The sequence below is a fragment of the Quercus robur genome, chromosome 11 (assembly GCF_932294415.1).
Source record: "Quercus robur chromosome 11, dhQueRobu3.1, whole genome shotgun sequence".
Taxonomy (NCBI): domain Eukaryota; kingdom Viridiplantae; phylum Streptophyta; class Magnoliopsida; order Fagales; family Fagaceae; genus Quercus; species Quercus robur.
Window position 1 is genome coordinate 37,822,276 of NC_065544.1, and position 26,054 is coordinate 37,848,329.

General features: G+C 35.1%; 2 protein-coding genes across 5 annotated transcripts; one reads left to right on the top strand and one right to left on the bottom strand.

Annotated features, from left to right (window-relative positions):
• Window positions 1-14,153: 14,153 nt before the first annotated feature.
• LOC126705875 (uncharacterized) lies at window positions 14,154-18,049 on the top strand. 4 transcript variants are annotated; one of them, XM_050405104.1, is made up of 8 exons: window positions 14,154-14,314; window positions 14,661-14,714; window positions 15,067-15,200; window positions 15,619-15,731; window positions 15,846-15,981; window positions 16,089-16,419; window positions 16,913-17,041; window positions 17,142-18,049. In XM_050405104.1, exons 3-8 carry the CDS (start codon window positions 15,174-15,176, stop codon window positions 17,600-17,602), a joined length of 1,197 nt encoding a protein of 398 aa, XP_050261061.1. In that variant the 5' UTR covers window positions 14,154-14,314; window positions 14,661-14,714; window positions 15,067-15,173; the 3' UTR covers window positions 17,603-18,049. The 4 variants fall into 4 exon arrangements, with proteins under 4 accessions (XP_050261061.1, XP_050261059.1, XP_050261062.1 ...); XM_050405102.1 differs by having other exon boundaries at window positions 15,671-15,731; XM_050405105.1 differs by having other exon boundaries at window positions 15,078-15,200.
• A 5,835-nt stretch (window positions 18,050-23,884) lies between these two features.
• LOC126706103 (U-box domain-containing protein 26-like) lies at window positions 23,885-25,565 on the bottom strand. The gene has a single exon (XM_050405374.1). The coding sequence runs from the start codon at window positions 25,367-25,369 to the stop codon at window positions 24,116-24,118; it is 1,254 nt and encodes a 417-aa protein (XP_050261331.1). The 5' UTR covers window positions 25,370-25,565; the 3' UTR covers window positions 23,885-24,115.
• Window positions 25,566-26,054: the final 489 nt, after the last annotated feature.

A 26,054-nucleotide genomic window follows, 5' to 3' on the forward strand; every position in this document is an offset into this window, starting at 1 on the left:
GATCCAAAGTATCCATTACTTAAAAAAAAAAAAAAATTAAGTTGAGAAGTCTTTTCATTGTAGTTTTTATTAATTTAAAAATAGACCCTATCTATAATCTTAGGTGAAGCATTCAGAATGATCACATCATTGACACTATCATGATCATTACAAATAACAATATTTATTTTTACTAATCTGGGTAACTTGCAAAATAATAGATGCTAGTATTAAACACAATTGTACTTACTATTCCTATAAAGAATAATTGTACTTATAAAACAAACAATGAAAATGTAAATTAACACTTCAAATACCAAGTTTAAACTATAACAAACATACACAAAAGACTCTAGATATTGGAGCATTCTTCTTCTGCCATTATGATCTGTCTGCTCATGAATCAAATAAAACCAAAGTTTGAAAGGACCCAATGCAGTTAAACATAATACATCCGTATAGCAAACAATTTCAAATCTCTTTACTTTATCTTTTATCCAAAAACAACACCCTCCAAAAACCTCTGCTAAATTCAATCAAAGTTGTTAATTATACACACACACACACACACAAGATAGAAATTCTATTCTAGAATAATCTATATTATATAAAGTCTATAGATATGTGAAGCTCCCTCTTGGAGACTTGAACTTTAGTCCTTGCCCCCCACACCCTCAAACACTTATATTTGTGGAGTGACTATCACGTTAAAGGCGCTTGATGATAATACAGTCAATTTTCTAAATAAAATAAGATTGTGCATTTTTTAGTTCTTTTCCTTTTATATCTTCCCTCAAACTTTTTTCTCCTAAGCGACCAAATTGTCTCCCATATTTATTAACATTAAACCCAATAAGAAAAATTACATACCTTTTTTGATAAAATAAACCCAAGTCACTCCAAAAACCAAATCAGTGCAAAGATCGTACAACAGAGTGGTGTTGGAAGTGTAGAAGCGGTTCTCTTAAATAGGAGGGAGTAAGGATGGTGGGAGAGAGATGTGCGTTGTTGTTATTTGTATTTGGCTAGAAGTATCACTTACATTAAGGTTTTTTTTTTTTTTATATTAATTTAAAAAAAAAATTGATAAGGAAAATTGTGAAGTCACCAAAGTGACGTGACAAAATATTAGAGGTTCAACCAATAGTCAAACGTCTTCAGCTATTATATATTATAGATTATAAACTAGATAGTAAGCCGTGCAATATACAGAAAAAATTAACATACTATGATTTATTTATTTATTTATTTTTTTGTCTAAACTTGAAATTTGATAATTATGATAGTTTGTAATAAATATTTAGCATGATTATATTTGTATATGATACTATATATTCTACAATTTAAAAAATATGATGTACCAAAATTCTAATAAAGGGTTTTACTATTGAATAGAATTCAAATTTGTAAGGTCCATATGTTTTAGATTTGTTAAACCATGCCAAATTATATGTCTTTTGTTGAGTTTTAATGTGTGCTAAAGTAGTAATTGAAGAGTAAGTTGAAAACACAAAGTTTGCTCAATAACAGCTTAAGAAAACTACATTTTCAACATGTCTCTCGATACCTAATCAATACCTTAAGCTCTTCTAGGCCACTTTTTGTCTCCTTAATAGCAGGCTCGATACCTTTCTATTTATCGAGTTTTGCATTTTAGCATAAGTATCCGTTTGGATACTGCGTTTCCAACGTTTCACGTTTTCAGTTTGTGGGACCCATGACTACAGTACCTGGAACAAAAACGCCCAAAATGCGTTTCACGTTTGGACCTTAACGCACCGTTTCAATAATTCTTTAATCCATGTACTGTTCTCATGACCCACATCTAAATGAACCGTTTTGGTATTATACCCATATGATCATCACCCATGAAACACACATAGAATCAGGTGATTGCATTTCATGTGTCATAAAACTTGGTATTCTAGAGCTTTGATAACAAAAGAACTTACATAATGAAGAGATATTATTCCAGGAAAGGGTGGGGCAAGTTGTATAACATGAGACAAGTCAATGTGATCAAGCTATGACTAAAAAATTGCAGACTATGGAAGGAATGTATTGTTAAGAAGCAAGTGACACACCAAGTGCAAAACTATCATGTTATTATGACATTGAAATCAAAGTGTATTTCAATAGAACTCTTATTATTATGGTTGTGATCAAAGTGTACATTGTAAAAAAAATTTGTTCATATTTGGACCAAATTCTTTTCTTGTCTACTACTCTCTTGGATCAAATTTTAATTGTATTGCAACATTGGAATTGTTCAACTTGAGACAATTGCCTTACTATTGATGATGCCCTGAGAAGTGAGAACTCATATTCAAGTAAATGATACATATTCCTTCAGATTTCGGACTTCAGTTTTTGGTTTCCTCAAAACAACGCATTAAGTGGGAATAATTTTTAAATACAACACAAGTACATACTAGTTTCAATCATTCAAGAACTTTGACCATTTATGTTAAAGTGTATCTATATATGTCTATGTTTTCAGTTTTTATACTACTACTCTTCAAGATATGGAAATACCCTCATTGAGAAATGCAAAATTTGCAAAAAGATTAAAGAGTTAAAAATGGCCCAAACATCCTCAAATGAGGCTTCTAAGAAATTAAATAGAAAGTAGAACTTCATTAAACATATTTTCATAATGTTAATAACATATCACATATATGATCACTGTTTGACTAAAACCTACTCAAACATGCAAATATAAAAACCAACATATTTGAGTATTTTCATAAGCCAACTACAAACACTATCCAAAAAGTTGCTAAAAACTTTGCAAATAATTGTTGAAGTTGTCCTATAAGCTAGAATACATCAAATCTCAATCTTTACTTAAATTGAAAACTAGTGAATTTAATGTTGCTAACTTCAACATACATCGTCTTCAATCGGTCATGGAATACTTCAAAACCTTTTCTTCATAAGAAATAAGCAAAAATTAGTACATAGAACTTTGCATAAAGCTTGCACTTGATTTTATGAACAATACTTGTACCCTTGTCTTCAGACCTTTTTTAACGATAGGTTGCTCCAACTCATTTCCTATAAAAAGAAAAATCAAATGCATTATGTATGTCAAAATAAATATTTATGCTTTTATATGCAATAAGCTAAATGTTCAATGTTTTTAACCCCTTTACATAAGCATTTTGACATATCAACTCAAAAACCCATTTTATAATGTGATGCATACTAACATAATAACAAGATCAATTGAAATCAATAGATACTCGATTTAATATTATGCGTACCCAAAAAAAAAAAAAAAAAAAGGTAAAAAGCAGCTAAAGTAATGGTACTAATTCTAAGAATTGGTAATATGTTAATTACAAATTCAAGCACTGAGCTATGAAAACTTAAAAGAAAAACCTTTTGCATCAAATCATAAGCAAAACCTTTTGCATCAAATCAGCTTTGCTTCCTGCATAGAATTTAAGTGGCTCAGACAGGATTTGGACCAAAATTCAAAGAAAAACCTTTTACATTAAATCAACCATGTTTTGCCAATGAAAGCATAAGAATTCAAGTGGTTCAGCCTTGAATTCTACAAAAATTTAAAAAAGAACCTTTTGCATCAAATCAACCATGTTTTGCCAATGAAAGCATAAGGTTTAATTTAGCCTACAAGCAAAAATGGTAAAAGGAAATGAGATTTTGATGATGAAAGATCGTATTTGTCATGATAATGAGCACCAAGAGTTCGAAATAGGCAAAGCAGAGCAAAATTTGACCATTCCATGGCAGCGCATTTGGACAAATCAAGTAAAACATTAATCTTGAATTTTGATGGTTACTCACAATCTAATACCATGTTTTAGGAGGGGTAAAAGAAGGAAAATAATTAACAACTCATTGAAAGCCAAATTGAACATTCATAGTATCATACATCTGAGTCTATGCATCCTCAAGCCAATACGATTGACCTTACAATAACAAACAACGCTCTAAGCTTTTATAAGGTGAATTAGTGCACTTATTCATGCTTACCAAATAAAAATTGTCAAAATTTTGCCTTTTCTTTTTCCCTTAACCTGTAAAAAATCATATTGAAAGTTTGCAAACTAAATGAAAAGTTAAGATAACATAGAAAATTAGAAAATAATGCACACAAAGGGAAGAGTTTTTACCCAAGTATATGCATAAACAACAATGATACAGGCAAATCATAATAGGTGCTTAAAAAAATCACTCATGCTTTTCTTATATGTTGTAATTTTCATGTCTTTTTTCTTAACTTATGCAAAGCATATGGAGCATTTTTCAATTACTAAATATTCACTCAACACAGTAGCTTTGCTTATGGTTTTCCCTCTTTTTTTTTTTTTTTTTCATCCTTGTCTTAAGAAATTTGGGTGTGGTGTCAAAATAACGCATAAATCCCATAGTTTTTAGAACAGATTCGAATCAAAACACCCATATCTCACAAAGCTGAAACAACTACCAGCTTATTACAATCAATCCCGAAAGGTCAAAACCAACAACTAAAAATACCCACTCAAAAAAGAAGCCAAATTCAGCACCAATAAATCAATATAAAAATAGCAGTATCAAAGTTTTTTTCCCCTTCGTTTTTCCAGCAACCAAACATAGCTTATCAATAAAAAATGAGAGAGAGAGAGAGACAGAGAGAAAACTTACGGCAGTGGCTGAGCTAGCAGAGCAGTCCGGCAATGTTGGGCTATGAGATGTGGCCCGTGCAACAACGATGGCTTGTCACGAGGGTCTTGGTGGTAGCGGTGATGACAAGGTTGAGAGAGCGAGGCTTTAAGATAGGTTGGAAAAGAGAGATTTTGAAATTTTCTGATCAGATGGATTTGAGTTTGCTTGAGTCAAGGGTATTATATTTTAATTGACGTGGCACTTATTCGCTGACGTGGTGTTTTGGGATTGGCTGGCGTAAAAGTTTGTCTTTTATGCCAGCTTCGGGTGTAATTTATTCTCTTTAAAAATTATCACAATATTTTTTGTTGTTATTTTTTTTTGCAAATGATTGTGGGAAGTTGTGAGAATAACACGTATATGATAACTAATAAGTAGTTTTTTTTTTAACTAAAAAAGTATGTGGGTTTTTTTATTTTTATATATTATTATTATTATTTAAAAAAAAACTGAAATAGATAACAGTTTAGAAAAAAAAAAAAAAAAACACTTTGTCTCATAATTTTTTTTTTTTTTTTAAGTGTAAACGTGGAGCAATTAAAAACCATCGTAATAGTAGTCCTATTTTATAGGTAATGTTTTAGAAATCATATCATATTATATATAATAAAAGTTGGGCTTAGACGTCGTGGTTGCGCCACGTGACTTCACCAAATTGCATAAATTTTATTAAATTTTTAGATTTTTAAAGAACTAAAAAGGAATAGTGTACTACTAGGACTCTAATTCATTCTTATCTTTAAATAAAATTATATTAAAATTATTTTTTTATTTGTTAGGATATATTTCTTAAATTAAGGGATAATATTTAACATACAAAAATTTAATTTAGATAAGATTTTTAAAGAACTAAAAAAGAATAGTATACTACCAGGACTTTAATTTATTCTTATCATTAAATAAAATTAGATTAACATTATTTTTTATTTGTTAGGATATATTTCTTAAATTAAGGGATAATATTTAACATACAAAAATTTAATTTAGATAACATTTATCATCTAAATTTTCAAAATTTTAATATTATTAAATTAATATTATTTTATAAGAATATCAAGCTATACAAAACTTGATTATTAAGGGATAAGCACAATCCAAATTCTTCAAGTGGCGATTAATATAAATCTATCTCAAGAAACAGTATATATCTTCAATGATTTGATAATCTCTATCTATCCCAAAAAATAGTATATATCTCCATTAATTTGATAATTTTTACGTTGATGACATTTAAAATATATATATATATATATATATATATATATTTATTTATATCAAAATTCCTTATAGCTATCAACCACGTTCTCTTTCTCTCTCTCTCTCTCTTTAATTTTTAATTTTTTATATGTTACGTTATGTTGAATCAATTTTTTTTTTTTTCATTTTATTCATATAACCTTTTTTTAATTCTAATTTTTATGGGATAAAAACAAACATATTGATTAGATATCTTTAATTTCAATAAGATTTAAATGAATTATATTTCAAATGGAATTCTACCAATATATATAACCCTATATATCCTTTTTGGAGTGAAGCTTATTTCAATATGTGAATGCCTAAATCCCATGACAATGCAGGTATGTATTCTTTCTTCTTTTATTATTATTATTATTTTCATTTTGTTTATTTTCTTTAGTGTTATTATTGGTTTTTTGTTTTCATGTGATTTTAATTAATGAATTCAAAACATTCGAAAACATTGTCAAGTTTCTAAAGGCTCCTTCTTTGTTTTTTTATTTTGTTTTTATTAAATTGATTAAGTTTTGTGTATTAGTTGCCTTTTGTTTAAACTAATTTTCTTAGCTTTGATTGAATTTATATGCTTAGGGTTAGGGTCTGAGAATTAATGATTAAATATGGTTAGAATTAATAGATTAATTTTAACAAATTTTCTTATTTGATTTTTGTGTTACATCAAATTATCAAGATGTTCAACATGTGTATTCTTGAATTATCAACTTTAATTTTAATTTATAATATTATCAAGATTATATTAATTTTAGATTTATCAATTGTTTAGTATTTTTTTAAAATTATCAATTTAATTTAGTTTTAGGAAGAAATCTTACCCCTCATTTTAGTGAGATAATTATTTACACTTGATAATTTTTTCTTTTATCTTTATTGAATCTATTAAAACATATAATTATTTATTCATTTATTTTATAAGTTTTTTTCATAAAACCGTGCAACGTACGGGCCTATAACTAGTGTGGGGCCCAATAGTTTATGGGCCCGGCTCACTCGCTTACAGGGAATCCACAGGCCCCAAACTAAAGGAGGCCAGGGCCCAAGTCCAAAAATAGGAAGCCCGAAGTGGCCCGAAGATACGTCCGAGGACCGCTCAGTCCTCGGAAGACCCAGAATCCCATTGACGAAAGTGGAATACAAGCAAACTTAAAAGATCAGAAAATATCTCAGGGAAATAGTCCTTAATACCCTTCATTGACATGACACCGCACCTAACAGAGCCGGATTCTTAGACTTTATTGACCATCTCCCACAATTTCGTGATTAGACTGATGGGACAAATCTCTGTCCTGGAAAGATCGACCCTACACGTGGACGGGGGACAACAAACGTAGGCTAGTATAAAAGGAAAGGTAAACTAATAAGGGAGAGATCCATCTCACTTCCTAAGAAAGACTCCAGGAATGAGAATGCCTGGAAAGTATATACGCTCCACCAGGGATAACCCATCGACGGGTAACCGGAGAATACATTAGTGCTCCTCGGACATGATCCGAGGAGCCCAATCCCTCAATTCATAAAGTTAATGGCTTAGATAACCGGACTAAAGCCTTTCCCAGTCTAGGTTTGTCTAATGTCCGGCCTGTACTAACGTCCCGTGACCCAACTCCGGCCTTTCAAGCCCACTCTCTACAAAATTTATTGTGAGGGATCCATCACACGCGAGCCCAACGTCAACGTTGGGCCGCTTGAGAATCGTGTCCCTACAATTGGCGCCGTCTGTGGGAAGGCTTGCGCGTTGGCACGGGTGGCGCATGGGTCAGCTCTCCAGCAAGCAGAGATTCACTAGTTTTTCCCATCTCCGGCGACGTACAGTTGTTGCTCCGCCATAAGTCTCTGCTAGGGGCTACGCCTTGCACCGCCAACGGAGCGGGCAGCTCTAGGGGCTTCCGGCCTCAAGCCAACTCCTCCCTCTCTGGCCTAGGGGCTGACCTTCGAAAAATAAATAAGTATTGAGAAAAGACTACTCAAGAGATCTTAAAAGTTTTGGACAGAACCAAGGCCTTGCATGGTCCCCGGACCCAAGCCTATGGGGAAACCAACTACTTAAAAGAAAACACAAGTTTTGGACAGAACCAAGGCCTTGCATGGTCCTCGGACCCAAGCCTATGGGGAAACCAAGTACAAACAAGAGATCTTAAAAGTTTTGGACAGAACCAAGGCCTTGCATGGTCCCCGGACCCAAGCCTATGGGGAAACCAACTACTTAAAAGAAAACACAAGTTTTGGACAGAACCAAGGCCTTGCATGGTCCTCGGACCCAAGCCTATGGGGAAACCAAGTACAAACAAGAGATCTTGAAAGTTTTGGACAGAACCAAGGCCTTGCATGGTCCCCGGACCCAAGCCTATGGGGAAACCAACTACTTAAAAGAAAACACAAGTTTTGGACAGAACCAAGGCCTTGCATGGTCCTCGGACCCAAGCCTATGGGGAAACCAACTACTTAAAAGAAAACACAAGTTTTGGACAGAACCAAGGCCTTGCATGGTCCTCGGACCCAAGCCTATGGGGGAACCAACTACTTAAAAGAAAACACAAGTTTTGGACAGAATCAAGGCCTTACATGGTCCTCGGACCCAAGCCTATGGGGAAACCAAGTACAAACAAGAGATCTTAAAAGTTTTGGACAGAACCAAGGCCTTGCATGGTCCTCGGACCCAAGCCTATGGGGAAACCAACTACTTAAAAGAAAACACAAGTTTTGGACAGAACCAAGGCCTTGCATGGTCCTCGGACCCAAGCCTATGGGGAAACCAAGTACAAACAAGATATCTCACAAGTTTTGGACAGAACCAAGGTCTTGCATGGTCCTCGGACCCAAGCCTATGGGGAAACCAAGTACAAACAAGATATCTCACAAGTTTTGGACAGAACCAAGGCCTTGCATGGTCCTCGGACCCAAGCCTATGGGAAAACCAAGTACAAACAAGATATCTCACAAGTTTTGGACAGAACCAATGCCTTGCATGGTCCTCGGACCCAAGCCTGTGGGGAAACCAAGTACACAAAAGCACCATCGGAGTTCCCTACTTCCCAGTCGATTGCTCAGATGGATTATTTGGAGATTATCAGCCTTAGACGGTGTTCGCGCGCTTATCACAGAATATTCAACTGTTATCCTGGTTAGTTTCCTAAGTTTGATTTATTATGAATTATCGATATAATGCCTGATAGTATTGATAAACTGGAGTTAGTTAGATTATGTTTCAAGCTATTGTGCTCTAAATATTCTGAAAGAAACGCACACATGGGGCACACTCACTCATAAAATAGTGTAGTCAAAGGAACAGTATCCAAAACAAGTAAAGAAATTTCCATTATCACTAAAACAAAGAAATAGTACAACGTACAATGAAAAGCTGGAATCAGTTTGCGTCAAAGTTCATTACATAACCGAAAAAAAAGGAAGATACAAGAGAATAAAATGAAGCTGAGGAAGTAGGTCAGAGGAGAGGTTGGCTACAACCCCAAGACCTTGTTCTTCCTCAATACTTTCACATGCCCCCAACTCAAACAGCAAAAGAGATCCAACTTGAGCCTGACACCGTTGAAGGAAAAGTGCAGGGAGTTGGAGGTTGAGGGGCTTTCTCTAAATATACGCCTGCCGCAAAGCAGAGGCGCTGATGGCGGAAAATCTTTCTTCTGCCACACCAAAATTCTGGCATGGACAGAACCTGCTTCGGATTTTGACTAAAAGAGGGAAAGATTCCTTTCCCCCTCGGTCGAAATGAAGTATTCTCCTGAACTTAAGCTTCCTGTGCCCATACCGTACTATTCTGAGTCTCATGAAGGCAGGGTGCATCTGCGGCGGAGAAAGTTCTTTCTTCCCAACCCTTGCCTTAAACATGTTATGCTAAGGGAGGAGAGCTCCGGATATGGAAGCTGTGATGTGGGAGAAAATTTGAAGGATTTGTGCGTATATAAAGCAACTTTCTCTCCCTCCCATTTATTTGAAAAGACAAGGTGATGGCAGTCAACTCACGCGGCGTCCCAAGGAACGCTACAAACAAAACAGTTCTGGCTCGACTTCCAACATCAACTGCAACCACAAGATTAAAGAGCCTCGTAAAGGCGCACCTCGGTCACTATGACATCAGAGAGTATCACGTGGCCAGAAGTTGCAGAAATATCTCTTAAATCATGGGCTAAGTGGATTCGTGGCCTCGGGCCCGCTTTGCGTAAGGGCCCAGGTACTGTGGCCCACGCCGAGCAATGGCCACGGCCGAGGACAACCCCTGCTCGGCGCCTTGGGAAATGCCTTATGAAAGGGAGAATCTGAATTCAAAGAGTCTTGGACAGAACCTAGGACTTGCATGGTCCTCGGACTCAAGCCTATGGGAAAACCAAGTACGAAAAAGATATCTTATAAGTCTTGGACAGAACCTAGGACTTGCATGGTCCTCGGACTCAAGCCTAGAGGGAAACCAAGAACATAAAAAAGATATCTTATAAGTCTTGGACAGAACCTAGGACTTGCATGGCCCTCGGACTCAAGCCTATGGGGAAACCAAGCACCTAAAAGAAAAAGTATAAGTCCTAAGCAAAACCCTGGCTGTGCGAAATCCTCGGACTCAAGCCTATGGGGAAACCGAGCACCTAAAAGAAAAAGTATAAGTCCTAAGCAAAACCCTGGCTGTGCGAAATCCTCGGACTCAGGCCTTTTGGGAAATCAACTACTCGGATGGAGAAGTTTCTCGGCTTAAATACTGGAAAAGATTAAGGCTAGCGTGTTAAGAATATGGCGTAACGAACCGATGATCGTTAGCCTAAGGAAATTGCTCATTAAAAGGGTGACATGTCCTCGGATAATTACTTCTTACACCTTATCAAGCACTTAGTCCCCATCGCGACTAATGTTAAGGTAAGTCTCGTTCCTCACTGGTCGGATTGTTATGTCGAATAAATAATTTTGTTAAAGTTATTATGGCGTCTTTTTATTAGCAAGTATTTTGGCCTTAGTTGTCATTGGTTCAAATGCTATACTACTGTGCCGAGCAGAACTTGCAAATTTATTAAAACATATAAACAGAATATGCGAAATAGAATAACAGTAACTTTTATTAATATAAAAAATTATTATTACAACATACAAGGAAGGGCTTACACAAGCCTATACAAAAATGAACTGCCGAAGCAGTAATAACATCCGTAATACAGATAAGCAAACTGCCAGGTGTCTTCTGAAATCGCCTTCAAAGTCTCTCTGAAATCTTTGCCTCAGTACTGCTCATATCAGGATAAGAACCTTTTACAGAGAAGAAGGAGAAGGAAGAAGAATTGGAACACATGGAAGCACTTCAGCAAACTCTTGTCGCTGAAGAAAGCAAGGGAAAAAGAAGATGGAGGACATGAGTAGGAAGGAGGAGAAGAAGAGGGAAGCAATGAAAAGAAAGTAAAAGGAGCAAAAGAGGGAGAAGGGGAGCCATATTAGGTATGCTCATGAGAGAGCGGATGGAGATGACAAGGGAGGTTTTCGACTCAGTCACACCGGAAGTGAGGTGTGACGAGTCCCTGCTTCGGATGTTGGCTAAAAGAATGGGGAGGCAAATCTTGAGTCTCCGCCATCCTTGCCCTGACCGAGCCATCTCAAGTTTTGTTAGGACATGGCGTTTCTGAGAAAGGAAGGACTTATTCATGGCTGACTATTATGGAGAATGTATTATTGGATAAGGAATAACCAGACGGAAGAAGTGAACTATGAGAAGGGCCTGAGGGATTCAGATATGAGAGAATCACCTTTTGTCTTCTCTCTTTATATAGGGGAGTAAGACGAGGGTGCGTAACACGTTCTGATCCCCAAGGAAATCTGCGAATAAATGTGCATTCGTTTCATTCCCCCACGCTATCAGTAACCGTTAGATTGGGGAGGTCTCGTAAAAGGAAGATATTAAAGGCGTGCTACGGATAACTAAACGGAATAAGCGCATCACGCGTAAATCGAGGGAAATATCTCGTAGACCGGCGCGTTCCTCGTGGAGGTGAAGAGTCGCCAACGTTGATCAAGGGCCGAATTAAATGAGCCGCAGTTAAGGCTCGGTATTACCAAAACCCACCTTTCCAACCAAGACGTTGGACAGCAGGGTTTTGAGGGGCTATTGTGGGCCCCAATAGTTTATGGGCCCGGCTCACTCGCTTACAGGGAATCCACAGGCCCCAAACTAAAGGAGGCCAGGGCCCAAGTCCAAAAATAGGAAGCCCGAAGTGGCCCGAAGATACGTCCGAGGACCGCTCAGTCCTCGAAAGACCTAGAATCCCATTGACGAAAGTGGAATACAAGCAAACTTAAAAGATCAGAAAATATCTCAGGGAAATAGTCCTTAATACCCTTCATTGACATGACACCGCACCTAACAGAGCCGGATTCTTAGACTTTATTGACCATCTCCCACAATTTCGTGATTAGACTGATGGGACAAATCTCTGTCCTGGAAAGATCGACCCTACACGTGGACGGGGGACAACAAACGTAGGCTAGTATAAAAGGAAAGGTAAACTAATAAGGGAGAGATCCATCTCACTTCCTAAGAAAGACTCCAGGAATGAGAATGCCCGGAAAGTATATACGCTCCACCAGGGATAACCCATCGACGGGTAACCGGAGAATACATTAGTGCTCCTCGGACATGATCCGAGGAGCCCAATCCCTCAATTCATAAAGTTAATGGCTTAGATAACCGGACTAAAGCCTTTCCCAGTCTAGGTTTGTCTAATGTCCGGCCTGTACTAACGTCCCGTGACCCAACTCCGGCCTTTCAAGCCCACTCTCTACAAAATTTATTGTGAGGGATCCATCACGCGCGAGCCCAACGTCATCGTTGGGCCGCTTGAGAATCGTGTCCCTACAACTAGTATATATATAAACATATATATTCTATATTATCCTCATAGTCATACTTAAACTTAGGGTGTAGAAGTATTTTTGACTCAAAAAAATATCAATCCCAAAGTGTGGAAACCCCTTAAATAGTAGTATAGATAAATACATAATTTTTTTTTTAATAAACATATACTATAAATTGTCATTGGTCTAACATTTTTTTTATTTTTTTATGGGTAAGTCTATCATTTATGATTCTTTATGTTTTTTTTAAAAAAATAAACTAGTTGAATTTCTGTGCAGACATGAACTTACGACAAATATTATTTTATTGAAAAACAACAACTAAATAAAAATTTATTACATAATTTCAAAATTCTTATCTAACATACGACATGATCACATTTGTAATTACTTGCATCTAAATAGTATATCTAATGAATATAATAAGGTACTACCGGGCATTGCAACCTAGACCTGGTTCTGTATGTAACTGTTAGTTTGGGGGTTCTATCCCCCGCAATTACCAAAAAATATAAATATAAATATATATATATATATATATATATATATAATAAGGTTTTGTTGGCAATAATAATAATAATGAAAAAAAATGCATTGAAAGTAGTTTTTAATTTTTAGAATATTATTAAGCAAAAACCTTTCTCTCTCTTTTTTTTTTTTTTTTTTTGAAGGAAAGCAAAAACCATTTGGTGTGTTAATGTAATGACAATGAGCAATAATCATAAAAAGGATACCACATGTTAAAAGTCTAATATCTCTTTATAAACTATGCTTTTGGGAGATTATTGAATTCCTCTTTATACATCATAATTTTAGTTTATCCCCTTTATTCTTAAGGGTTGTTCTTTCTCAAATTTTAGACTTTCAGAATTTGGCGAAAGTTATCTAATTGATATCAACATTTAATATCATAAATTATTGTTCTTTTTATGATTATCAATAATAATAACAATTTTTTTTTGAAACTCTATAATAATAATAATAATAATAATAATAACTCCTAAAACTAAGGTTATCTACTTCTTTAAAAAAAAAAAATACTACTCCTACAATATTTTTACAATAAATTATAGGTAATAAGCTATTATTGACTTTAATTTTTTTTAGAGAGTTTCAATTTATAGCGTTTGCTTCTGATGATAGTTTTTTTATCATCAAATCAAGACACCAATCAGTTTTCGGTGATCTCTTATGCAACTATCAGAGACTTTACCAGTTGAACTAACTAAAACCCTTATTATTGACTTTAATTTGAATCCAAAACTTAAATTACTTTTTTAACTATCAATAATATTTTATAACAACTTACTACTTAATATTTATCTAAAAATATTGTCCGGTAGCATTTAAAAATAAATAAATAAATAAATGAAGGTTGTTTAAAACACAGCGTTAAACTAATGGATGTTGAAAAAAACACAAACAAAACAACAATAAACTTAGATTGTGCATTCCGTGAGGAGCAGAGAGACACCACCGGACCTAGTCACTGTCAGACGACCGGAGCCGCTAGACAGAGAGACTCCATAAGGCGGAGATAGAGTGTTTCAGAGGGCCGTTACCGGTAAAGTTTTCTCTTTTCTCTTTTTGGTATTTTGGTTGGATTGGTTTTAGGTTTTGGTTTATATTCAGTTTGTTAAAAATTTAAAGTTAACGTTTGAAAAAACAAAAGAAAGTTGAATTGTTTATTTTGAGGTAAGGCTTGGGAAGTTTGAGATTTCATTATTGATTGAGGAGTGATGGGGATACTGTATCAGCATAGAGAGCAGAAAGTGTTTTCGGTAATGGGTCTTTTTGGTGTCTACAAAGTCTTTTAGGTTTATATTTATCATTGATTGATTTCAATTCCAAATATGTGTAATTACAAATTAAAAGGGTTTTTCTTTTGCTTTTCTTTTCTGGGTTTTTAGGTGGAAAGTCAATCCTTGAAGCAATCCAAGTCTGAGAAGAAACAGTATGACCAGGTATAGTTTTTCACTTTATTGAAATTTCTTTTAATTTTTGGTTTCAAATTTTGTAGCTTTAATGTATTGGTACTTTGGTTATCTATATAGGGTGAAAAAAGTTATTATTTTTATAAATTTTATATTAAAAAAAAAAAAAACTACATTTATTTGGAATAATGATAAGAATAATAATTGATTTAGAATATGACATTCCTCCACATGTTTAGTTGATTTGAAAACAATTGATACAAAAGCCATAAAAAAATGAAATATTTGTGAATTCACTAAAATTAATCTTAACCAACTCCAGCTCAGAAGCCAGAATCAGTTAGTTAGCTTATCATTTCATTTTCATTTCGTAAATTGACAGTGCCACCACAGACACAGACGGGCGAGTGAAGATGGGGGAAGAAGAAAAGAATTCTCTTGAGATTGAGTTTGAGAATCGACCCGCTATCTTCGTCCTTGGATCCTCCAATGTTGGCAAACGGACCCTCCTCTCCCGTATGTTCCTCTTTTCTTTTTCCAATTAAAAGAAATTTTCTTTTGATGATAATGATATATATATATATATATATATATATAAATGGATTGAATCTGGTATTTTATCTTTACTATGTATCTCACTGCTTCCTTCTATAATCAATCCATATTAATGATTTACTTAATATAAACCCTATACCTAACCTAACTGCTAATTCTTTTGCAAGATATTCTTTATTCTAGTCAAGTGGCTCATTGATTTTGTATTTGAATCTATATTTTTGCCAATTAAGTTTTAAACCTATCTATCTGCATCAGTCAGTAGTCCTTGAACTCACTTGTTGTTTAAACTGAATAACCAATCTACTAATGCTCCTAATTTAATCACTGCCTGATTAATTTTGGATGATTTCAATTGTATATTATCACTTGTTTTTAGGATTACTCTCTGTGGATTTTGAAGAGGCTTCTGATTCATCGTCTGATTTTAGGATTACTCTCTGTGGATTTTGAAGAAGCTTCTGATTCATCGTCTCAACTTTGTTGCCATGGGTAACATTCTTCTTCAACATTCTTACTCTATGTTACTTGTATTATTATTATTATTAATCTAAAAAGATTTGCTAGAACACAAATAAATGGTGCTTAATAGATATTCATCAACAGCTGGACTATCAACACCAAGTACTACACGGCTGATGTTTCTGTATGGATGGCTCATCTTCATGATGCCTTCTCTATTGGGACATTGCCAATGTTTAACCAGTTGGCTGCCTTGGTCATGGTTTTTGACATGAATGATGTTAGATTCTTTCCCTTTTCGCATCTTTACATTGCAAATTCTTTGATGTTTTATGCCAGTGTGATTTTTTGATGCACTATATCTCTCTGTTCATTCGTTATGTGCAGTTATCATCTCTTGTTGCCCTTAAGGATTGGGTAGCTCGCACTGATATTCAAAATTTTGAAATATTATTATGCATTGGCAACAAGGTGGATCTCCTTCCAGGGCATCCAGTTCATTCTGAATACAGAAGACACCTGCAGAAGCAGCTTGGAGATTCCTCTGCTGATCCTTATGCAGAGTCTACTGAATATGGAATTTCAGAAACTGAAGGAAGTAGTCTATTGGGTGACGAAGAACCTTCGTGCAAGATTAGGAGGTCTTGTTTGGAATGGTGCACTCAACATAACATTGAATTTATTGAAGCTTGTGCTTCCAATGCTGATTTTGACAAGTGTAAACCCATTCTTTGCCTTTAGTTGCAATTAGCTATTTTGCATTCCTTATATTGCCTTTATATGTTGCAATTAAGCATGTATACAAAAAGGAGCAATTTGAGATACCTTGCTCAATTGCAAAGATTTTTACTCAGTCATAAAGGTAATTTGCACTATTAGTTTTACTTCAAACTATAAAGCCATAAATTCTATAGAAACTGTACATGATATGAAAGACGACCATACTTTTGATGTTGCATGGACATCATATTTTGATTGAAGTTTTATTTTTTATATTGATAAAGAGGTTTACATAGTAGATGGAATTACATGTTTATTTTATATTGGAGTAAGAAAGAGCATGATGGGGTCTTCTCTACATAACTTGATGGTTTTTCAAAATATTAAGGGACTGAATTAGGTATAGATTATGTGGTTTCTTACATACGTACGTGCATACATGTATGTATGTGTTTGTGTTCAAACTTATATAAAGAAGTTGTTCTTGACAGGTTTATCAGTTGATGGTGATTCACAAGGAGTTGAACGCCTCTATGGTGCTCTTTCGGCTCATATGTGGCCTGGAATGATTCTAAAATCTGGCAATAAAATAACTGAACCATCATTACCTGAAAAAGAAGGTTCCCCTCTCCCCTTCTAGAAAATTATAGAGTATTGCTATTCAATTTGAACTTTTATTTGCTAATTACATAGCTAAATTTTTTCATCCCCTCTTCTCAGAGTTATCTTCAGGAGAATCTGATTTTGAATTTGAGTATGAAATCCTCTCTGCTGGCTCAGCTGAACCATGGGATGACACAGATAAAGGATGGGTTTCTGCAAATGCTGTTACCCCATCCTCAGAGATGGCAGGGTTTGTTGCTCAAAATAGCTCTGTCGTTGAACGTGATCAAGAGAATGGAACCAGATCTGATGAAGAAAAGCCTTCAACTTCAACGGCGTCATTGCAGGATGAGAATGACCAGGGTGTGATACCAAATGCATCTGAGCAAGCCACAGAGGTGGATGAGAGTGCACCTTTTGAATTAGAGGATTTGGAACAGTTGATGTCCGAGATAGGGAATGTGCGTGAAAGCTTGAGATTGATGCCTGATTTTCAGAGGAGGGAAATGGCAGCAAAGCTAGCCATGAAAATGGCTGCTATGTTTGGGGGTGAAAGTGATAATGATGAGGAAATTTGATCAGGGAATGGGCTTACAATGCTTTGGACTTCATTGAATTTTGTTCTTAGTGTCATTCATGATCTTATGTTGGGAGGACATGAGCTGTCTGTTTATGTACAAAGCATCTCCTGTGTTGCTATTCTGCTCTCTGATTCTCTTGTCACTGCACAACATGGTTAGTCATGGATTAATATGCCCGTGATGTGCTCAAAGAGTTAAAGCCCAGATTCTCCAAAACATTGATACAAATATAAATCCTTGTAGAGGTTGTGTGATAATAGTTAAATGCTTTCATATGTAGATTGACATTGATAAGAAAAATTAGCCAAATTTTGCTTGTCTTTAAATTGCCTGTATTGCCTCTGCATTTCCTGAGTTTTTGTGCATGAATTGATGATGAAAGAACTAAGGATATCTGTATTGCCTTATCATTCATTTTATCTAATACTGAATGTTTACCAGTTAGAGGTCCATCTCTAAAATTTTTTTCACTCTTCTATGTGCAAATCAAAATCAAGATTAGGTAGAGTGTTATTGTCTAATGTTTTAATTATATCAGATAAAAGTAGGTTTAATGCTTGTAGTAGTGGAAGAGTGGTATTGAGATTAGTGGCTGAAAAGAGAAGTCAGAAGTCTGGTACTTTGGGAGTGGTAGGAGGAGACTAAGGTGAGAGAGTTAGCAAAATATTACAAAATGAGAGTGACATGAACAATAATTTGGAGTTTAGAGTGTAATATCTATTATCGAGTGCTCTTTTAATCATGGAGGCCAAGAAGAAGATATGGGGTGTAACATGCAGGCTATTGTATACAATGTTACTTGAAAACCGAGATTTTCACCCTTTTAGCTTTTGTGTTAAAGTGCCATGGGAGTGTTGTGTGAACTTTTTTTATGGAAATTTTGATGCCTGCAAAAAAATTCTACAAAAATTATTTAAAAAATTTAGATTGTCAAGTGTTGAGATTAATTGCCAATCTTCATTCTAGGCACAGCCGATTATATCAGGCCATCACAGATATACAGAATAGGACTGTTATTATATTCATTACGACTATTTTCAACCATCTATATTGTGGCCCAACCTAAGCAACCAGCTTGAAATTTAGGCCACGTTTGGCCTGGGCACAATTAATCAACTAGTTCAAGTCAAGTTGAACCTCTCATTGTAGTCCATTCATTTAATGGGCCCATAATAATGATAGTTAACGTGTCATTAAAATTGGTTTCAACCAGTTAGTCAGTTACGAGTAAATTGTGAAGTTCATAATCCTAGTCTTTTGGGCCTATTAGTTTAACAATTCTCCCATAACTTGTCTTAGAAATCTCAAAGGAGAATAGAAGGGGGTAAAAAAAAAAAAAAAAAAAAAAAAAAAAGGCATGGCTCATTTCGTTGACATCATCCTCTCTATTTCACTTGAAATAGATCAAAGCAATTTCATTATTCACTAAATTGTATAAAGTGTCACGTTATTTAAAAATATTAATAATGTAATATTTGATATTCCTTTATATTGAAATATATAAATTGAATCATAAAATGAATACATTTCAAATTGAGAGAATCTTATTACCATTTTTTTTGGGAGGAGAAATTATGGATTGAATGTAGAAGGAGTCTTGTAACTTAATTGACATCTCTTAATGTAATAAAAAAAAAAAAAAAAACATAGTTTTAGAGTATAAAGCAAAGCGTATTTCGTACAGGCTATTGTAACTTGATTATATACAAACAATGAGCAAGCTGTACGAGGAATTAAACAAAGTAGCTAGAGATCTGTATTTGCTCTCTAATCACACAATTTCCTTATCTGTATTTGAATTGGTTAATTGAACTTCGTTTGTTTGGATCAAGGGCACGACACTGCCTTTGTAGTTTGTAGCTAAGGGTCTTTCCTTTTCTGCATGTTTAACGGCTGAGTCTTGATTTTCTGATTTCACACTCACCCTCAAATTGGGAGGAGTTCATGGAAATATGACCAGTTTATTGCAAAGGGTGTTGAACTGAGTTTTATGCATTAGTTTGGTAAGAATATCAGCAAGGTTGCTATGGAAGGGGACAAACAGAAGCTGTGAGGAACTCGAGAGCTACTCTTTCTTTCACAAAAGATGTTTTATGTTGTTAATATAAAATTAATCACATTCGTTGCAATGTCAGTTTGTAAATTTTTTTTGTAGTAAAATTGATTGTTTTAACATTTATCTTATGTAAAATGACTAATGTATCATTTCTTTTTTCTTTTCTTTTCTTTTTTTTTTTTTTTTTTCATGTTTTGTAGTATAATTGTACTAGTTTTAGCAGCTTTCTAATGTAAAATTATTAATGCATCAATTTTTTTTTTCTTATTACTCTAAATGTCTAACATCATACTTTTAACAACTTAAGGAAAAGCGCTAATCTCATATGCGATATATACTTCAAAAGGATTAGCTTAGTCACAAACTCACAATTACGACTTCTTGTAGTTCTTTAGAGTGCCCAAATTTGAACCAATATATCCCAATGTGAGACTCAGCAAATACACACACAACAAATACTCTCAATTAATTTAATGTTGGTATGTGGCATTATAATCTCTCCCACTTAAATTTACGGCATCCTTGTTAAGGTTCACGTTGTAGGCTAATATCTTCGAGCCTATAGGTGCTTGCTTGGTTGACTTTGATATATTTTTAACGACCTAATTATAATTCAATATCAGTATGCAGCATGATAATCTCCCTCTATTATATCTTTGGCGTCCTCGTTAAGGTTCACATTGTAGGACAATATTTTCAAGCCTATAGGTGGTTACCTAGTATAGTTTTGATATATTTGTGATGATTTAAGAGTAAGTATTAGTCACATTTGCGCTACACTCTAAAAGGATTAGTCTAGTCACGATTTAGATTTTTTGTAGTTGTTTATAAACTCAGGTAAACTTGGTTTATGCTCAATGACGGACTAAGCACACACCCACACAACACATACTTAACTAATCTATATATATAATAATAATAATAATAATAAGTAAATCTGAGAGAAACTCAAATTAAAATTCCAAATTAGAGTTTCAATTTTGCGCCATATGTCCTAAATTATTTATTCTAGAAGAGTTTTATTTTTTAATTTTGAAATCAAATGTGGTACCACATAATAAATATTCATCAAAGTGAGTTATTAAGTACAAAAATCAAAGAGTCAAGAATAAATGAATTGTAAAAAAAAAAAAAAAAAAAAAAGTGCTTCACAATATTATTTTTTTAAAATGGATAATTTACATTTTATACTTAATTATATCCTTACAAAATTTTTCAAAGAGTTAACAAAATATAAAAATGACTATCAGTAGTATTTTAATTATATATATAGAATTATATTAAGTATCTTATTGTATATTTTTAAGTGTATCCATATATATGCATGGGGTTACAAGCTAGTATAATATTAATAATACAGGATATCATAATAATTCATTAAATTAGAGTGTACTTAAGGATTTATTTCTAAATCTAGAAAAGTAGTTCTCTTTCATAAAAGTTTTATAATCTTTTACAAAACCGAAACCCCTTTTTTATTTTGTATTTAGAGAATTAGAAATAGGGACAATACATTTTTATTTTTTAGAAGAAAGAAAATTTGTGGTTTCTACTGTTATGATTTTTTTTCTCTTAATCTTTCTTATTTATTGACTAGGATATATGTATATCTATAAAATGGAATAGAGGGAGTATTGGTGATGACCTCTCGTTATAGCTAAAATGTTAGTGCACTTGTTTATAAAAGCATGATCAATGCAGCTATTGGGGAATGTCTTGAATGGTTCCTGCAATCGTTGGGATGTTCAATAAGATGATTAGAATGGTTTTGATGAAGCCTTAGATGGAATATTCTGGCATTAAGTTCATCATGCAGATTAGAAATTTCTGTCTACTACCAATATAAAACTATCATTCAAAGGCCATCTCTTTACTCCAATACTGGCAGTAAAGCCTGTAGACGCAGAATATCCTTTGATCCATTTTCCTTCACTGTCCCAATATAAACCTTCACACTCGCCAACCCAAATTGCCTAAAGCAGAATCTGTTCAATTTCACCCATCCCTCTCTTTGCTTATTCCACCTTTCGGGGTTTACTTCAACTTGTTTGAACCAAGTTGTTCATCACAACAGCAAGAAAAGTTCACCATTCGAACAAAACAATGGATATACTTACATGTGTTCATGATTGCAAATTGGTTTTGTGAGCAATACAATAAAAGGAAATCATTTTTCTTCTCTTAAAATTTATTTTACCATTGTAAGCAGGGTTTTGTTGCGCGCAGATTATTTATTCGACAACAAGAGATTTTAATAATCAAATCAATTGACACACTAATACAAAATGTGAAATCTTTTGAAGTGAAGATCTTAAGCCATTTCTTTTATAAGCAAGTATTTTTAAAATACGAATCAAGTGATTCTTTCATCAGCTACTGCTATTGACAATTTTTCTGATGAACAAAGTTTTTCTCATGTAATCTATTGAAGTGAAGATCTTAAGCCATTTCTCTTATAAGCAAGTGTTTTTAAAATATGAATCAAGTGATTCTTTCATCATCAGCTACTACTATTGACAATTTTTGTGATGAACAAGTTTTTCTCATGTAATTTAAAGTGGCACACGTGCGCATGTAAACTCTGCCATCCAAGGCTATTCCAACTCTTCTCACTAGAGGTCGGTGGCTCACAATAGTTGACCTTGTCACCGACTCCTAGAGAGAGTAATCGAGTACCATTGACGGTGGCAATTTAAGCTCTGCATTTTCATGTGTATATTACAAAAGCAAAAATTTCTTCAAGAATAGCATGCAATATTTATGTTAAACGAAAAGAAAGCCTAGTTTTTCTTTGTCATTAAGATGAAGATGGTTTTTAACCCTAAACTCGAATATACTGTCACCAAAAATAAATAAATAATAATCCACCTAAGATGGCACCTTTTTCATTTTCTTCTGCATCTTTTAAACTGTATTCTTTACACCAACTCCTTTACCACTACCACCTAAATTAGGTGACGCTTTTTTCTTATTTTCTTTACTTTTTTAACCCAGAAAACTAGACTTTACTTTCATCACACTTTACCCTATAAAACCAAATTACAAACGTTTAGAAAAGAACCTAACTGGGGCAGTAATCAATAGCTTATAATGGAAAATCCAACAATATGCCAAAATTCAAAAGGTTAAAGAGGGACGTTTGAGAGTGTAGGGTCCCAAATGCTGGATATCATGGTTGTTTCAAAAGACAAACGTTGAAGTTCTTGTGACTACTATTAGAGTAGGAACATAGTTGGGTTTGGCATGTGAGCACTAGTAGCCATCAACAACAACGAAAAAAGAATAAGAACAAAGCCATGTGAATCCATGGTTTTATTCCAAAAACATGTGACTAGTACTGTTTTTATCTTCTAAATTTTCAAGCCACAAAAACTCTTGCTCCACTCTTTTTAAGTAGGTCCTTTAATAGAGAGAGAGAGAGAGAACTCCTGCTTATTACTACTTTGATAGCATATATGCCATAATTCTATTGTAGACCCCTGGCTTGCACGCGGGGCCTTTGTGTGTATCAATCTTTGTCAGTCCTAGGTCAAACCAACTCAAACACCTCCATTTACCTCTCTATACAGATATAATTTCACGCACACTCACTTCAAAGTAGGAAAATTATTAACAAAACATTCCTGTTATCTTACTTGAATACAACCCTTTCTTTCTTTTTTGTTGACCCACGTTTCTGACTCCTCTAACTTTCAACTAAGCTTATTATAGCATTTAATTGCGTTCAGGGCTGGTCTATCGTCTATCATCTATGTACTACAAAAGTTCAGCAATTCCAAAACCAGCCAACTAGGCCAATTTAAAGCCTCACATCTAGGATCCCTGTCAAACACTTCAACGTTCAAAATCTGATATTCAGGGAAAGCAACAAGCAATGAAACATGTGTCACACCCAACCCAAGTATTCAAAAAGAAAAAAAACTTTGATTTTAGATTTGCATATTGCTCAATTTGCTCAATTACCAAAACACTTTCTTTCCCCATAATGCCTTATCTTCCCATTTGCATTATTAGTAGAAGTGTCTATCATCAACAAGTGGTGGCAATGGCAATGAACATTCATTCTCCATATCAATCCCACACCCAATAAGCATAAAGATTCCACAAAACAAATGAACCACCAACCACACACTAATCACCATTATCAGTCTATCAATACAACACAAAACAAAACAAAATGGCCCCCACTAAGTAAAGAATTTTAAATATAATAAAAGCACAAAAACAAGAACAGATCTATCTTTTCATTTGCTTTTCAACTTTCCAACAAAAATTCTTACATACAAAATTACATACAGAATTACAATTCACTATATACTAATCTAAAACCTCAATTATCATCTTTTTTTTTTCCAATTTTTTCTTATACTAACAACAAAGAAAAATTGAGACCGGATTGACAAAAAAAAAAAAAAAAAAAAAAAACATAATCTTAATTTTATTTTTTTTTCATTCTAAGAACAACAAAACCGTATCACAACTTCACTGCAAGGAAAATCGTCCGAATTTCCGATAGAATCTTCGGGCCACGAATCCCGAAGAAGCTTCAATAACAGCTGAGCCTTTCTCTTCGCTCTGTCCGTACAATCACTTTGTACTAACAATAGCAACTGAGTTAGTACTCCTGCGGCCACCGCGTCTCTCTGGCTCATCTCCGATTCGGAGCAGAGCGAGAGAAGAGCTCCCGCCGCGTATTCGGTTGCGCGGTCCGAGATCTTCAGTATTATCTTCACCAGTAGAGGAACGGTGAGCGCGTGCGCCGCGAAGGCTGCGCATCCTGCGGGAACTCGACACAGTAATTCGATTGTTGCGAGAGCTCTCTCCGCGTCGCATTTTTCAAAATCGGATAACCGGTCGATTAGAGTCTCGGCTGCTCCGGCTGAGACGGCTTTGGTGCGAGTCTGCTTCACCAAGCACAAGGCGAATAAGGCTTTGACGCCGATTTTGAGTGCGCGCGGATACGAAGAGATTGGATTCTTCATGATTTCGATCACGCCTTCGAAGATTTCGTCGACATTGCTGACTTGAGCTCGGAGCTCCGGCGACCGAGTCCCGGCGACGACGATTTCGATCAACGCGGCCGAGTTGATTCGGACATCGATCGAGGAATGGAAAAGCAAGCGCGATAAGTAAGCGATTCGGTCCGAATCGGAAACAACCGAAACGCACTCCGATTCACCGAGCGGGAACATGACGAGCAGCGCGAGCGACTCGTGGCTCAACTCGGAGTCCATATTGGCGAACACAACTTGCAGAAGTATTTCCCGCGCGTTGAGAGAGGAAATAACGGAACGATTCTTATCCGAGTCACGAGCGAGTCCCCTGAGCCGACGAAGCGCGGTGAGGCGCGAGTGAGTCGCGTTGGACTCGGACGAAGCCTGAGTGAGCAGCGAGCGAACCAACGCCGGGTCAGCAGGCTGTTTGGGAGTGGGAATACGCTCAACCCCAAGAGAGCGGTTAGCGACACACCAATCCTGGATAAGGCGACGGAGAGTATGGTTGGGGATAAGAGTAAAGTCGGTGAGTGGAGCTCGTGTAACCGGACACGTAGTATTGCCGGTAGCGACCCAAGACTCGATGCTAGCTCGGTCGTAAGTCTGACCGGTACTGACGGTGACCGGGTCACACATAAGCTCGAGCGAAATCGGACACCTGAAATGGTATGGAATCTGAACCCCCAAATCCAACGGCTCTAAACTCCCAGGCATTTTGGAAATTACTACTCAGTGGGCTGGTTTTGAATAGAAAGAGTTTTGTTTGTGTTGTGTGTTTGATAGTACCAAAAGTGTTAATTCTAAGAAATGCTAAATCTGAGAGCTCTGCAAATTCTCTTTTAACTTTGTTACGCTTTGCTTTCTCTTATACGAAATGAAAAGAAAACATAGGGACATACCCAACAGCTGGAGGGACTAACCTGACCAGACCCTGTCTTTCCCTGCCCTTATCTGACTCTTTTAGCCACACGTGTGGTGCCCATTTTAACTTGAGGACCTAACCCTGGTTAAGGGGAAAAATATATATATAGGTTGGTCAAACGAAATGTGCGACTAGTGGGTCCTACATATTTTCAGCCTAAAATTGAAAATCTTACTTAACTCCTGTTTACATCACTGTATTAACAAAATCCAAAAAAATAAAAAAAAAATCTTGGAAAAATCATTAATTTATGATATGGACTATAATTTATTTGAGGGAGAAAAATACGCATTTATTATATTTTAAAAATACTTAATAATTATCCAAAATTTAGAATGACAAAAAACACACAACTGTCTATATAGTAGATCGTAAGTGATAGAAAAAAAAAAGTGATAAATTCTAGTAAAAGTATTAAACAACTAATTATACTCTGTCACTTAAGACAATTGTGATAAAATTTGTATCTTTTTATGT

Bases quoted from the DNA above. Each gene is read 5' to 3' on its own strand.
- LOC126705875 (XM_050405102.1), top strand. The intron at 15,201-15,670 runs GTATGTTCCTCT...GTCTGATTTTAG, and splicing joins CAAACGGACCCTCCTCTCCC to GATTACTCTCTGTGGATTTT. The intron at 17,042-17,141 runs GTTCCCCTCTCC...CCCTCTTCTCAG, and splicing joins ATCATTACCTGAAAAAGAAG to AGTTATCTTCAGGAGAATCT.
- LOC126706103 (XM_050405374.1), bottom strand. From the start codon at position 25,369: ATGCCTGGGAGTTTAGAGCCGTTGGATTTGGGGGTTCAGATTCCATAC.